This window comes from Pristiophorus japonicus, chromosome 19 (genome assembly GCF_044704955.1).
Source record: "Pristiophorus japonicus isolate sPriJap1 chromosome 19, sPriJap1.hap1, whole genome shotgun sequence".
Lineage (NCBI taxonomy): Eukaryota > Metazoa > Chordata > Chondrichthyes > Pristiophoridae > Pristiophorus > Pristiophorus japonicus.
Genome location: NC_091995.1, coordinates 96439753 through 96451996, shown reverse-complemented (window position 1 = coordinate 96451996; position 12244 = coordinate 96439753). Strand labels below are relative to the sequence as shown.

Genomic DNA, 12244 nt, shown 5'->3' with positions numbered 1-12244 from the left:
CGGGGCTGTGCTGGTCGCTTCACTGCTCACGGTCGCCTGTGGCTGTGGGATGGCGTATTGCCTCTTGTTTTGGTGTCGGTGGTGAGAGGCTTTTTCTCGCCTTTCCTCATCAGACGAGCTGCCGCCGCTGCTGTCTGTCGTGGTTTGTAGCCGCCTCTTCCCTGTCGTTTCCGCAGGGGCCCTTGCTCGCCTGTTCTCCTGACACTTGTGGGTCTTTTTCTTGATGGTCTCCCATCCCACTTCATCGTCTGCTGTCTCCTCGTTGCTGGACTCGGTGCGCTGGGGGGAGAGCTTTGGCTGCTGGGATATGGGTCGTCCTCTGCCGTGGGGGTGTTTCGACCAGGGGACTGGTGCAGTGTTGTCAGATAGTCCGATATGTCCTCTGCACTGTCCTCGCCTGGTGTTGGTGGTTCCCTCTTTTCATCACTCACGAACGTTCTGGAGCTGGTGTGCTGATCGCTGCATCGCTCCCGGAATTCCGGAGCTCGTGTGTGCTGTGCACTTCGCTGCTCCCAGGTTCCCGGAGCGGGGCTGCACTGGTCGATTCTTCGCTCCCGGAATTCCGGAGCTCGTGTGTGCTGTGCACTTCGCTGCTCCCGGGTTCCCGGAGCGGGGCTGCACTGGTCGCTTCACTGCTCCCGGTCGCCTGGGGCTGTGGGTTGCCGTTTTGCCTCTTGTTCTGGTGGCGGTAGTGAGGGGCTCTGTCTCGCCTTTCGTCATCAGACGAGCTGCTGTCGCTGCTGTCTGTCGTGGACATTAGCCGCCTCTTCCCTTTCGTTTCAGCAGGGGCCCTTGCTCGCCTCTTTTCCTTTCGCTTGTGGGCCTTTTTCTTGACGGTCTCCCATCCCGCTCCATCGTCTGCTGCCTCCTCGTTCATGGACTCGGTGCGCTGGGGGAGAGCTTCACTGCTGGGTGCTGGTGTCTCGCAGCTCGCCATGGCAGGTTTCCCTTCCTCCCTGACTTGTTCAGTGTCCACAAGGGCGGTTGCTTCTTTGCACTGCGCGTTGGTGGTGGGCGGGGGGAGGGTGTAGGTCTCCTCTGGAGCATTGTGTTCCTCAGCTTCCTCCTCCTCCTCTCGTGCAATGTTCTTTGCTGCCTGCGCATAGCTGAAGTTGTGTTTGGGGCAGTTCTTGTAAAGGTGCCCAGCCTGACCACAAAGGTTGCAGCACTTGGTCTCTTTACAATCGCGGCAGATGACTGTTTTACAGCTTGCCGCCACATGGCCTGCCTTCCCGCAGGTCCAGCACACATTGGGTTGGCCAGCGTACACCATGAAGCCCCGACTTCCTCCGATGGCAAAGCTGGAGGGCGGGAGCAGGATGGTTCCGCTGGCATCCACTTTCATGGTGACCTGGATCTGGCGCTTGCTGCTCCAAATCCTGCGGAAGTCTTTCAGGTCGCTGCTGTTTCCTGCCCCATCGACATACCTGTTGAGGAAAGTCAGCACATCAATGACCGGGATGTAGGGGTTGTACATCTGCACTGTGATAGTGCGTCTTCTCTGCGACGGTAGGGTGAACAGTGGCTCCCAAGTTAGCACTGAGCGCAGCGGTTCACTCGCCTCCTTCAAACCCTTCAGGAACTTCAGGCAGAGGGCGACGGTTCTGAAGGTCACATCAAAGTAACCTCTCTTCGGGAGGTCCTGCAAGGCGAAGATGTCGCCGACTTTCATGCCACATGTTCCCAGCAGGATTTTCTTCACGAAGGGGTCCCGGTTGATCATTGTCTGTCCTTCCACTTTCTTTACCATCACTCGGATGGTGTTTCGGACGCCTTGGTTCGCCGTTCAGTTGCCGCCATCCGGGTTGCAGATTCCTCCTTTCGGCTTGTGTTTTGGCCAAAGCCTTCAATCTTTCGTGGTGCCAGTCCGGCACCTTGGTGGACCTCCTGGTCGCTCGACATGCAGATTTCTTCTTCTCTCCAATTGGTGCTTGACCCGAGCCAAAAGACCAGACCCAGCCAAACTGGAAAGACGAGTTTCTGCAATTAGTCAATTAGCAGATGAATACCCAATCAGCACTTGATTTTAGCCAAAAGGCTGAGAAGCTGTATTTGCTAATCTGCTTGTATACATAGAGCATCATGTACTGTTTTAAAATTTCAAAATATACTTTATTCATATAACAATTTGCACAATGCATTGGAAGACAGTTCAGTACATTTGGATGCGGTCACCAATTCCATACAATACATTTGCTGACGGCAGTTCCATTTAATACATTTGCTTGCTTCACATTTCAGGGTACAATTCAGTACAATCCAGGATACATTGTAATACAGACATCAAATTACATTACATGTGGCACTATACGGTACACGGAATGGGTGAGGGTACAGTTACATTTCTTTACAACATACATTACTAAACAGAACTTGCATTTTACATGGCACTGCATAGGTTTTTTCAGATCATGGTGCTCTATGTATACAAACAGTTTACAAGTACAGCCCGAGGGGAGTTTTGTACTGATTCCAGCCCCCGGGTTTACCGTGGTGGAAGGGCTTTAAACTGTGGCCCTTCCCCACCGTGCCTTTGCGGCGACTGCACCAATTTTTACTGCGTCCCTCAGCACGTACTCCTGGATCTTGGATTGCACCAGTCTGCAACACGCAGATGTGGACATCTTCACGTGGAAGACCAGCAAGTTTCGGCAAGACCAAAGTGCATCTTTCACCGAGTTGATGGCCCTCCAGCAGCAGGTGATGTCTGTCTCGGTGTGTGTCCCTGGGAACAGCCCGTAGAGCACAGAGTCCTGTGTTACGGAGCTGCTCGGGATGAACCTCGACAGCAACCACTGCATCTCCTTCCAGACCTGCCTTGCAAAGGGGCAATCCCAAAGGAGATGGATGACAGTCTCGTCCGCACCACAACCAACTCGGGGGCAGAGTGCCGTGTCTCTGAAACCCCGGCTGTGCATGAAGGATCTGACGAGTAGGGCCCTCCTCACCACCAACCAAGCCACGTCTTGGTGCTTGTGTGAAAGCTCTGGTGATGAGACATTCTGCCAGACGAGTTCGACAGTCTGCTCAGGGAACCACCCGACAAGGTCCATCACCACCATGCATGGTGCTCTATATATACAAGCAGATTAACAAGTACAGCTCTGACTGGCAGCATATTCTCTACGTCTATCTTAATCATATAGACCTCTAACAGGTCACCCCTTGGTCTTCTCTACACTATAAAAGAGGCCCAGCATGTTCAGTCTTTCCTGACAGTTTAACCTTTATAGCTAAAAGAATGTTAAGGAATCATCTTTTGTAAAATTAGGCAATAAAATGTCTGGCCAATGGGATGTCAAGAAAGGACATCGGAAGTGACGTTGGGTTCAATAGAAATGCAGAATAAATATTAAGATATCGAAGAGTAATCTTTTTTCAATGCATAGGTAATAATTGAAAATTCAAAGAGAGTAATTTATATTAGAGGATAAATTGATATTATGGGATTAATTTAAAAATACTTAATGAAGAACCCCGGTTTCCAGGAAGTGACGTCATCAGCCGGGTATAAAAGGCGAGACGCGGGTCGGTTGCTGCCTCTTTCAGGCCAGATTGAAAAAAATGGTGAGTTTTATGTTTTTTTAATCTGGTTTATATCACAGCCATCCGAGCATGTAGGGCCACGCCGCAGCCAGTGACTGATACAGACCGCTCTAAACAATTGTATAACTGTTATATTGATCGGATGTTTTGAGGATGATGTCGGGATAAGTGGTTTAAAAGTATAACCCCATGTTTTCTTTGCCGTTGAATACAAAATGGCGGCCGCCGGCCTGGCCTGCCCGTTGCAATCCCAGTAAAATCCGAGACATCCTGCTTGCTGGGCCTCCGCTATCCGATGATATCGCGGCTCTGTCGCTCTAGCTCCATGTTTATGCGCGTATTTCCCGAGTTCTATTTGGATAAAGGGGCCCCAATTGCTGAAGGCAAACTGGTGTTCCGCCGGCTTCCAAAATGGAGTCCAGCGAGGTGATGGCCCAGATCAGCGGGCCAGGGTCTGGTTAAGCACGGATGGGATGGAAACGCCGCATTTTTGGAGGCTTTTTGCTGGCAAAGTGTATAGTTTGCACTTGTAGGTTAATTATGCAATAATGCAAAAATTTAATGGTGGAAAGGGGTGAGAAAGAAATAACAAAAGTAATTGCAAGCTGCTTTTCCTGCAGTTTTGTGCCTCTACAAAGTGTGCACTTTTCACTTTTAAAAATCTAAATGCAGCTGTTTTTGGTTAATTCTTTTAGAACTAGCTTTCCCTTTTAGTTTGCAAAGTGCAATGAGAGTTTGAACTGAATCCCACCTTTAGTAAACCCTGACTTTTCTCTCCTCTCCCAACAGTCCCACCGCAAGTTCTCTGCCCCCAGGCACGGTTCCCTGGGCTTCCTGCCCCGCAAGAGGAGCTGCAGACACAGGGGCAAGGTGAAGAGTTTCCCCAAGGACGATCCACGCAAACCCATCCATCTGACTGCCTTCCTGGGATACAAGGCTGGCATGACCCACATTGTCCGTGAGGTGGACAGACCTGGTTCAAGTGAGTAATGTTTGATTTGCCCGAAGGCGCCCCCCCCCCCAATGTTAATCGTACCCTGTGCGCCCCCCCCCCCCCCAGCCCTGTGCGAGCAGCAGGTCCTCACTGAGGGTCAGTTTGTGTCCTGACAATGGGCAGAGCCTGACTTCTCTAAATGGTTCACCCATCACTGGAGGTGTTCCCTTGAAGATCCCTTGCCTTTATATAGCATCTTTCACGACCACTGGGTATCACAGTGCTTTACAGCCAATGAAGTACTTCTGGAGTGTAGTCACGGTTGTACTGTGGGATCATCTGTTTGCCTTGTACCTACAAATGGTGGCTCGATGTGTTTGGCAGATACTTGGCTGGGTGAAGTTTGCAAGTAACCTGCGCAGTGTTTGGAAATGCAAATAACTCAAGCTATGGTGTGGATGGGAAGTCATATGAAGGCGTTATTTAAATGTTCAGTTTGTTACCCCAGCCCAGACACAGCATTTTGCGGCCTCTGTTGGCAGAGGTAATGCTACCTACCCTGCAGCTGCATTTGTGTTGGGGTCTGTGACTGCTCCATCCAAAGCATGGGTGAGGGATGGCTGACAATTTACTGCATTGTCTTGCCTAAAGTTGCAGCCCCACCCCCATTTGAGTATCTGGAGGAACAAGTGTCGACTATTTGAGCCCATTCTGCCCTTTAATTAGATCATGGGGGTCTGCACAGGTTCATGGTTATGATGTGAGCAGTCACTTGATGACAGCGGAGCTCCAATTGTGGAGAAGTGCATGTGCCGTTTTATTTATATCTCAATGTTTCATTCTGCTAACAGCTTCAGGCTCAAACTACACATGATGATACTCTCGACGGGCGGTCATAAACATCACCACTGGTGGTTTATGCTGAATGTCGAGTTTGCTGACTGTAGTGTTATTAAAAACTAGATGAGAATTTGTCCTTGGTGACTGCAGAGATGTCCCCCCTCCCCTGGGATGGTAGTAAGCCGGTTTGAGTCTGCAGTTTCTTTTGTCCAGATACCAGAGTGTGGGACTAGAGTTTGACAGTGGGTGGTGTGGTCAAGCTGGCCAGTGGCAGGCTTGGTGTGTGCATCCATGGATAAGGGTTGCTGCTTTGTCCTCCAATAACTGGCTCAACTAGCCACGCTGCGATGATTTGAAATGGCTGCTAATTGTAAATGAATTGCTGATCTCCTGCAGAGGTGAACAAGAAGGAGGTGGTCGAGGCGGTGACTGTGATTGAAACGCCGCCAATGGTCATCGTTGGGCTGGTCGGCTATGTTGAGACTCCCCGTGGCCTTCGCACTTTCAAGACCATCTTTGCCGAGCACATCAGCGACGAGTGCAAGCGACGCTTCTACAAGAACTGGTAAATATGCCCCACAGTTGCTGAATCTGTGTATTTTTTGTAGCACTGTTTTTGATTATGCGGAAAGGTATTAATCTGGATTCAATTATCAGCGGCTCCGCTCGGCTGTGGCGATACAGGCCGATGAGCTCAGGCTCCGCTTGTTGGGGGAAATTATCCTTGGATCCCAACAATGAGCCGTCCCACTTGGTGACGCTGGTTCCTTCCGCTCGCACGCTGTGTGACGAAGGGTCGCGTCAATACTCTCTTGTCTCGTTCTAAAGGTATAAGTCCAAGAAGAAGGCTTTCACCAAGTACTGCAAGAAATGGCAGGACGATGATGGCAAGAAGCAGCTGGAGAAGGACCTGGGCAGCATGAAGAAGTACTGCCAGGTTATCCGCATCATTGCCCACACGCAGGTAAGCAGCAGGAGTTTGTGATTGCATGGTTGGGGGGGGTGGTCTAGCTTGCCAACCTGGTATAGTCTGCAACTTTTGGTACACTTCAATCCAAGATGTAAGGCCAATGAGTATTGAGCTTTTTAAAGAGGGTCCCCAAGTCCACCGGGAGAGTCACCGTGTCTTCCAAAGCTGGCAAGGCTGTGTGCTAGAACATAAGAAATGGGAGTAGGCCCTACGGCCCCTTGAGCCTGCTCCGCCATTCAGTGAGATCATGGCCGATCATCGACCTCAACTCCACTTTCCAGCCCGATCTCCATCTCTTGACTCCAAAAGTCGAGTGGCTATATCCATCTAGATGGAGGGCAGACATGAGCTTTTGTAGAGAGTCCAGCCGCAGCCCTGCTATTGGTCACTGCTGTTTTCCCCCCCTCTGTAATGCAAGACTTGATCGAGGTGCCATTGAAGGTGCATGGGGAGGTTGGTGACGACCATTGCTTGGCACTTGGTGCAAGTGTTTGACCGTCCTGGTTGGCCCAGCGTCTGCTATAGGCTAGCACTGGCTGCTTCACCATTCCTGATTTACAGGAAGATTTTTTCCAATATTGATTTGTGGGTTGAGGCAACAATTTTGCTTTACATTGCACTCATTTGTGGCTGGGTGAATCCGGACACAAGTTATCAAACAGAATCTGACACCAAGCCACAGGTGCAGATATTTGATGGAAGAATGTTTTAAGGAGCACCTTAAATGCGGAGAGGTTTGGAGGGGGGAATTGAAGAACTGGGGGGGCCTACACAGCTGAAGGCCCGGCAACCAATGGTGCAGTTATGGGATGGACAACAGGGATCTCGAGGGTTGTAGCGCTTGGATGGGTTGGGGAGGGGTGAGCCCATGGAGGGACAAGGACTGGAGTCTTGCCCTTTTGGTGAGCTCCACTTGCACTCTGATCATTCGAATGCTGCCTCCCTTCCCCTCTAGATGCGTCTGCTCCCCTTGCGACAGAAGAAATCCCACATCATGGAGATCCAGTTGAACGGTGGGACCATCGCGGAGAAAGTTGACTGGGCGCGCGAGAAGCTGGAGCAGCAGGTTGCTATCAACTTGGTGTTCGGGCAGGATGAGATGATTGACGTCATCGGTGTAACTAAGGGCCACGGCTTCAAGGGTATGGAACATATTATGCACCTTAATAACCTGCAACTGTGGTTCTTTGTGTATTATATATGCACGGCATATATGCATAAATACAAGAGCAGGGAAGTTACGTTTGAACTAACGAACACTAGTTAGGCCACAGCTAGAGTACCGTGCACAGTTCTGGTCACCACATTACAGGAAAGATGTGATTGCACTAGAGGGTATAGAGATGATTTACAAGGATGTTGCCTGGACTGGAGAATTTTAGCAGTGTAAAGATTGGAGATGCTGGGGCCTTCTTTGGAACAGAAGGCTGAGGGGAGACCTTGTAGAAGTGTATAAAATTGAGGGGCCTAGCTAGAGAGGATAGGAAGGACCTCTTTCTCTTAGCAGAGTAGTCAATAACCAGGCATAAATTTTAAAGTAATAGTTTGAGGGGATGCGAGGAGAAAAATGTTCACCCAGAGAGAGGGTGGTGGGAGTCTGGAACTTGCTGCCTGACAGGGTGGGAGAGATAGAAAGCCTCATCACACTGAAGTGTTGTATCCTACAGGGCTATGGAGCAGGAGCTGGACTGGGATTCGGCTGGGTGGTGCTCGGACATGATGGGCCGAATGTGTTGTCACTTTCTATGATTTTGGGAGAACATTTCTGTTTGACTCTGGAGCATTCTGTGATGATAACATGGAATATGTGTTGGTAACAGCATCTGACTCTGATGAGGAGCCATTCCATGCTGCCTTCCTTCTGAGGCCTCCAGTGACTGATTGTTGCAGAATGGTATTTCAGTGCCCTGCTGTTTGTTGCTCACAGCTGTCACTTCTCTCCCCAAGGGGTCACCAGCCGTTGGCACACCAAGAAGCTACCCAGGAAGACACACAAGGGTCTGCGCAAGGTTGCCTGTATCGGAGCTTGGCATCCTGCTCGTGTGGCTTTCTCTGTTGCCCGTGCCGGTCAGAAGGGTTACCACCACCGCACTGAGATCAACAAGAAGGTAAACACTTTGTGTAATGGGCATGGTCTGAAGGGGGCAGAGGGACTTCATTCTTGGGATGTGGGTGTCACGGGCAAGGCCTACATCCCTAGCTGCCCTGAACCCAGTGGCTTACTAGGCTACTTGAGCATTGTGGGTCTAGAGTTACACAGGCCAGTCTGGGTTAGGACAGTAGGTTTCCTTCCCTGAAGGACATCAGTGAACCAGTTGGGTTTTTACAACAATCCCGACAGATTCTTGGTCACTTAGTGATGCTGGTTGAAAGTGCCCACTTATAATGCAGAGGTGTTGATACGTACACTCGCAACTGCTCTGTTGGCATTAGCAGGAACAGATCTGTTAAGTGTTCCAGGCATCCATTTGTGAAGCAGATTGCACTCCTATAATCCTGTTCTGTACATCAGATTGATTGCAGTAAGGCTAGCTGTAAAGAGATGTCTTCAGCACCTGGTTAGTGTTGCGGCACTGATCCCTCCTGGGATGTGTACTAATACTGGGAATTCTCAGATCTACAGAATGGGTGCCGGTTACCAGACCAAGGATGGCAAGTTAGTGAAGAACAATGCCGCTACGGAGTATGACCTGACTGACAAGAGCATCAACCCCCTGGTGAGTGAAGCCAACTGACTATCCAAGGCTTTGCACACTGTGGCTTGTGTATCGCTGGGCTTTGTGCACTGACTAGTTTCATTGTCTCGACAGGGAGGATTTCCTCACTACGGCCAAGTGACCAACGACTTCCTGATGGTGAAGGGCTGCGTTATTGGTACCAAGAAGCGCGTACTCACTCTGCGCAAGGTGACCACCTGTTCCGCTTTACTCTTAGTTTATTGTCCTTCTCGGTGAAGGGCACTTACTTACCCATTTGCTATATTGGGGGGCAGGAATAGTGCAACTACCCTTGGAGTGTTCAGGTCCTGCATCGAAATGGTCACTGACTTGAACAATGGGCTAGCCCTGTGATACCCTAAAGTGCTTCACTTGGGTGTCCCACTGAAAAATATAGCTCAACATACACTGCCCCACAGGAACCAGCCTACACTTCCCTGAGCCCAGAGAACAGTGGGCTGGGAGGGGCAGTGGATAGCGCCTAGGCTTCCTGGATAGAAAGCATCTCCAGTTCGTGATTTAAAAAAAATCATCCATGGGCAAGGCTAGGGTTTATTTCCCTGTCCTTAATGGCCCTATTAAAAGGTGATGGACCTTCCTGAACCCCCACAGTCAGTGTGGTGAAGGTGGTCCCAGTGCAACCCTGCAGCTGTGAGCGGCCTGTATGTCCAGGTTGGGATGTCTGAATTGTGATCCTATCAGAAGGGGCTGGCTTACTGGCTGAACGATTCAGTCTTTTGGTGGAGAGGTGGGTAAAGTCAGTCCAGCTTAAAGTTGGTGGGAATATGCTGACCTTCCCTGCTAGCGTGCCCCTGTTGGGAGTTGGATAGCTGTCCCCTCCATAGTGCACAGCATTGAAATATGTAGGCCCTCCCTGCAAGTGTCCCTGTTGGCCGGCGGTCCCCTCTGCATAGCACACAGCACTGAATTGTCCCCTTGCCACCCCTGCAGTCCTTGTTGGTGCAGACCAGCCGTCGGGCCCTGGAAAAGATCGACCTGAAATTCATCGACACATCTTCCAAGTTTGGTCACGGCCGCTTCCAGACCATCGAGGAGAAGAAGGCGTTCATGGTGAGTGATTTATTTACAAATGTGACTCCTTTGGTTTCTGACATTGCTTCCGTTCTGTACATTGTGACCAAGTCAGACAGAGGGGACAAGGATGTTGTCTGGACTGGAGAGTTTTCGCTGAGGAAAGGTTGGAGAAGCTGGGTCTGTTTTCTTTGGAACAGGAGGCTTAGGGGGAGACCTAATTGAGGGGCCTGGATAGAATGCATAGGAAGGACCCGTTTCCCTTGGCAGAGGGGTCAATAACCAGGGGGCACAGATTTAAAGTAATTGTGGGGAGGTTTTGAGGGGAAATGTCTTCACCCAGAGGATGGTGGGGTCTAGAACTCAGGAGGCAGAAACCCTCACTACATTTTAAAAAGGTACCTGCAGGGTGATGGACCCAGAGCTGGAAAGAGGGATTAGGCTGGGTAGCTCTTTTGTCGGCCAGCGCGGACACGATGGGCTGAATGGCCTTCCGTGCTGTAAATTTCTCTGAATTCACTGATTGCAATCGCCATCAACTTACTGCCTTACTCGTGTGGATTGCGTGAACTTGTTTGGCCCGGTTCTTGTGCTTTGCCTGTTTATCTGACTTTTTGTATCTCGTTTTTGCTCGCAGGGCCCACTGAAGAAGGATCGAATTGCCAAGGAAGAGACTGCATAAACCATGGACCAATTTCATCAGTTGGGACACTGTTCCTGCACTGATTGTAACTGTTCAATAAATATTTTTATTTAAAAAAAAAAAAAATTGCTGGCTTCTATTAGCATTTTTGGTCCAGTGATAGGGCTGTGCTTGGGTTTAGCCTGATGTGCTTCCAAGTTTATATTTATATTTAAAAATAAGAGTGCACTTCCTGCAGCTTCCTGAATTTCTCTAGCAATCAGTTCCTGGAATCTGAAGGTGCACCCCAGTCCTGTTGAATCGAGGGATGGTTGGGCTTAGACTCATTGGAGTTCTGAGGAATAAGGTGATATTGAAATGTTCAAATTTCTGAGGGAGCTCAACAGGGTAGATGCTGAGAAGGTGTTCTCCCCTTCCCGCCCCCCCGTGGGGGGGGAAATAAGAAATAGGAGTAGGCCGTATGTCCCCTCGAGCCATTTATACAATCATGGCTGATCTGATCATGGACTCTAGTCCACTTCCCTGCCCGCTCCCCATAACCCCTTATTGCTTAAGAAACTCTATTTCTGTCTTAAATTTATTCAATGTCCCAGCTTCCACAGCTCTCTGAGGCAGCGAATTCCACAGATTTACAACCCTCAGAAAAAAATCTCCTCATCTCAGTTTTAAATGGGTGGTCCCTTATTCTAAGATCATGCCCCCCAGTTTGAGTCTCCCCATCAGTGGAAACATCCTCTCTGCATCCACCTTGTCAAGCCTCCTCAATCTTAACATGTTTTCATAAAATCACCTCATGCATCTGAATTCCAATGAGTAGAAGCTCAACCTTTCCTCATAAGTCAACCCCCTCATCCCCAGAATCAACCGAGTGAACCTTCTCTGAACTGCCTCCAAAGCTAAGTGTATCCTTTCGTAAATATGGAAACCAAAACTGCATGCAGTATTCCAGGTGTGGCCTCACCAATACCCTGTACAACTGTAGTAAGACTTCCCTGCTTTTATACTCCATTCCCTTTGCAATAAAGGCCAAGATTCCATTGACCTTCCTGATCACTTGCTGTACCTACATATTATCCTTTTGTGTGGCACCTCAAAGTAGGGGGCATAGTTTAATAAGGGGTTGTCCATTTGGGACTTGAGGGTTGTGAATCTTTGGCATTTTCCACATTTAATATATTTAAGGTGGAGATAGATGGATTGATTTATAGGAGTCGAGGGTTATAGGCAACAGGCAGGAAAGTGAAGTTGAGGCCAAGATCAGATCAGCCATGATAGTGAATGGCGGAGCAGGTCGAACGACTGCATAGGCAACTCCTGCTCCTATTGTGTTCTTGGCACAGAAATTGACTCCAAGCCAGTTATTGGAACCGATGCACAAAAGCTTTCAGTGAAGTAGGTTTTAATGAGAGACTTGGGAGGTTTAAGGAGGGAATTCCAGACCTTGGGGAAGACTGGCACAATGGTGAGGATGATGGAGATTAGATGTGCAACAGGCCAGGTTAGTGTCCATGTTTGAGCATTCTGATTTAATTCGAGTTTGCTAGATCTGGCTGCCCAGCACT

At 49.6% G+C, this 12244-nt stretch overlaps 1 protein-coding gene and 1 non-coding gene across 2 annotated transcripts; both read left to right on the top strand.

Moving 5' to 3' along the window:
* Positions 1-3509: 3509 nt before the first annotated feature.
* On the top strand, positions 3510-10808 carry rpl3 (ribosomal protein L3). The gene is made up of 10 exons (XM_070861872.1): positions 3510-3567; positions 4336-4528; positions 5717-5885; positions 6149-6284; positions 7246-7432; positions 8238-8398; positions 8906-9007; positions 9101-9196; positions 9959-10078; positions 10677-10808. Exons 1-10 carry the CDS (start codon positions 3565-3567, stop codon positions 10719-10721), a joined length of 1212 nt encoding a protein of 403 aa, XP_070717973.1. The 5' UTR covers positions 3510-3564; the 3' UTR covers positions 10722-10808.
* LOC139230752 (small nucleolar RNA U83B) lies at positions 8068-8162 on the top strand. Its single transcript, XR_011587983.1, has one exon. It is a non-coding gene; the product is annotated as a small nucleolar RNA U83B (small nucleolar RNA).
* Positions 10809-12244: the final 1436 nt, after the last annotated feature.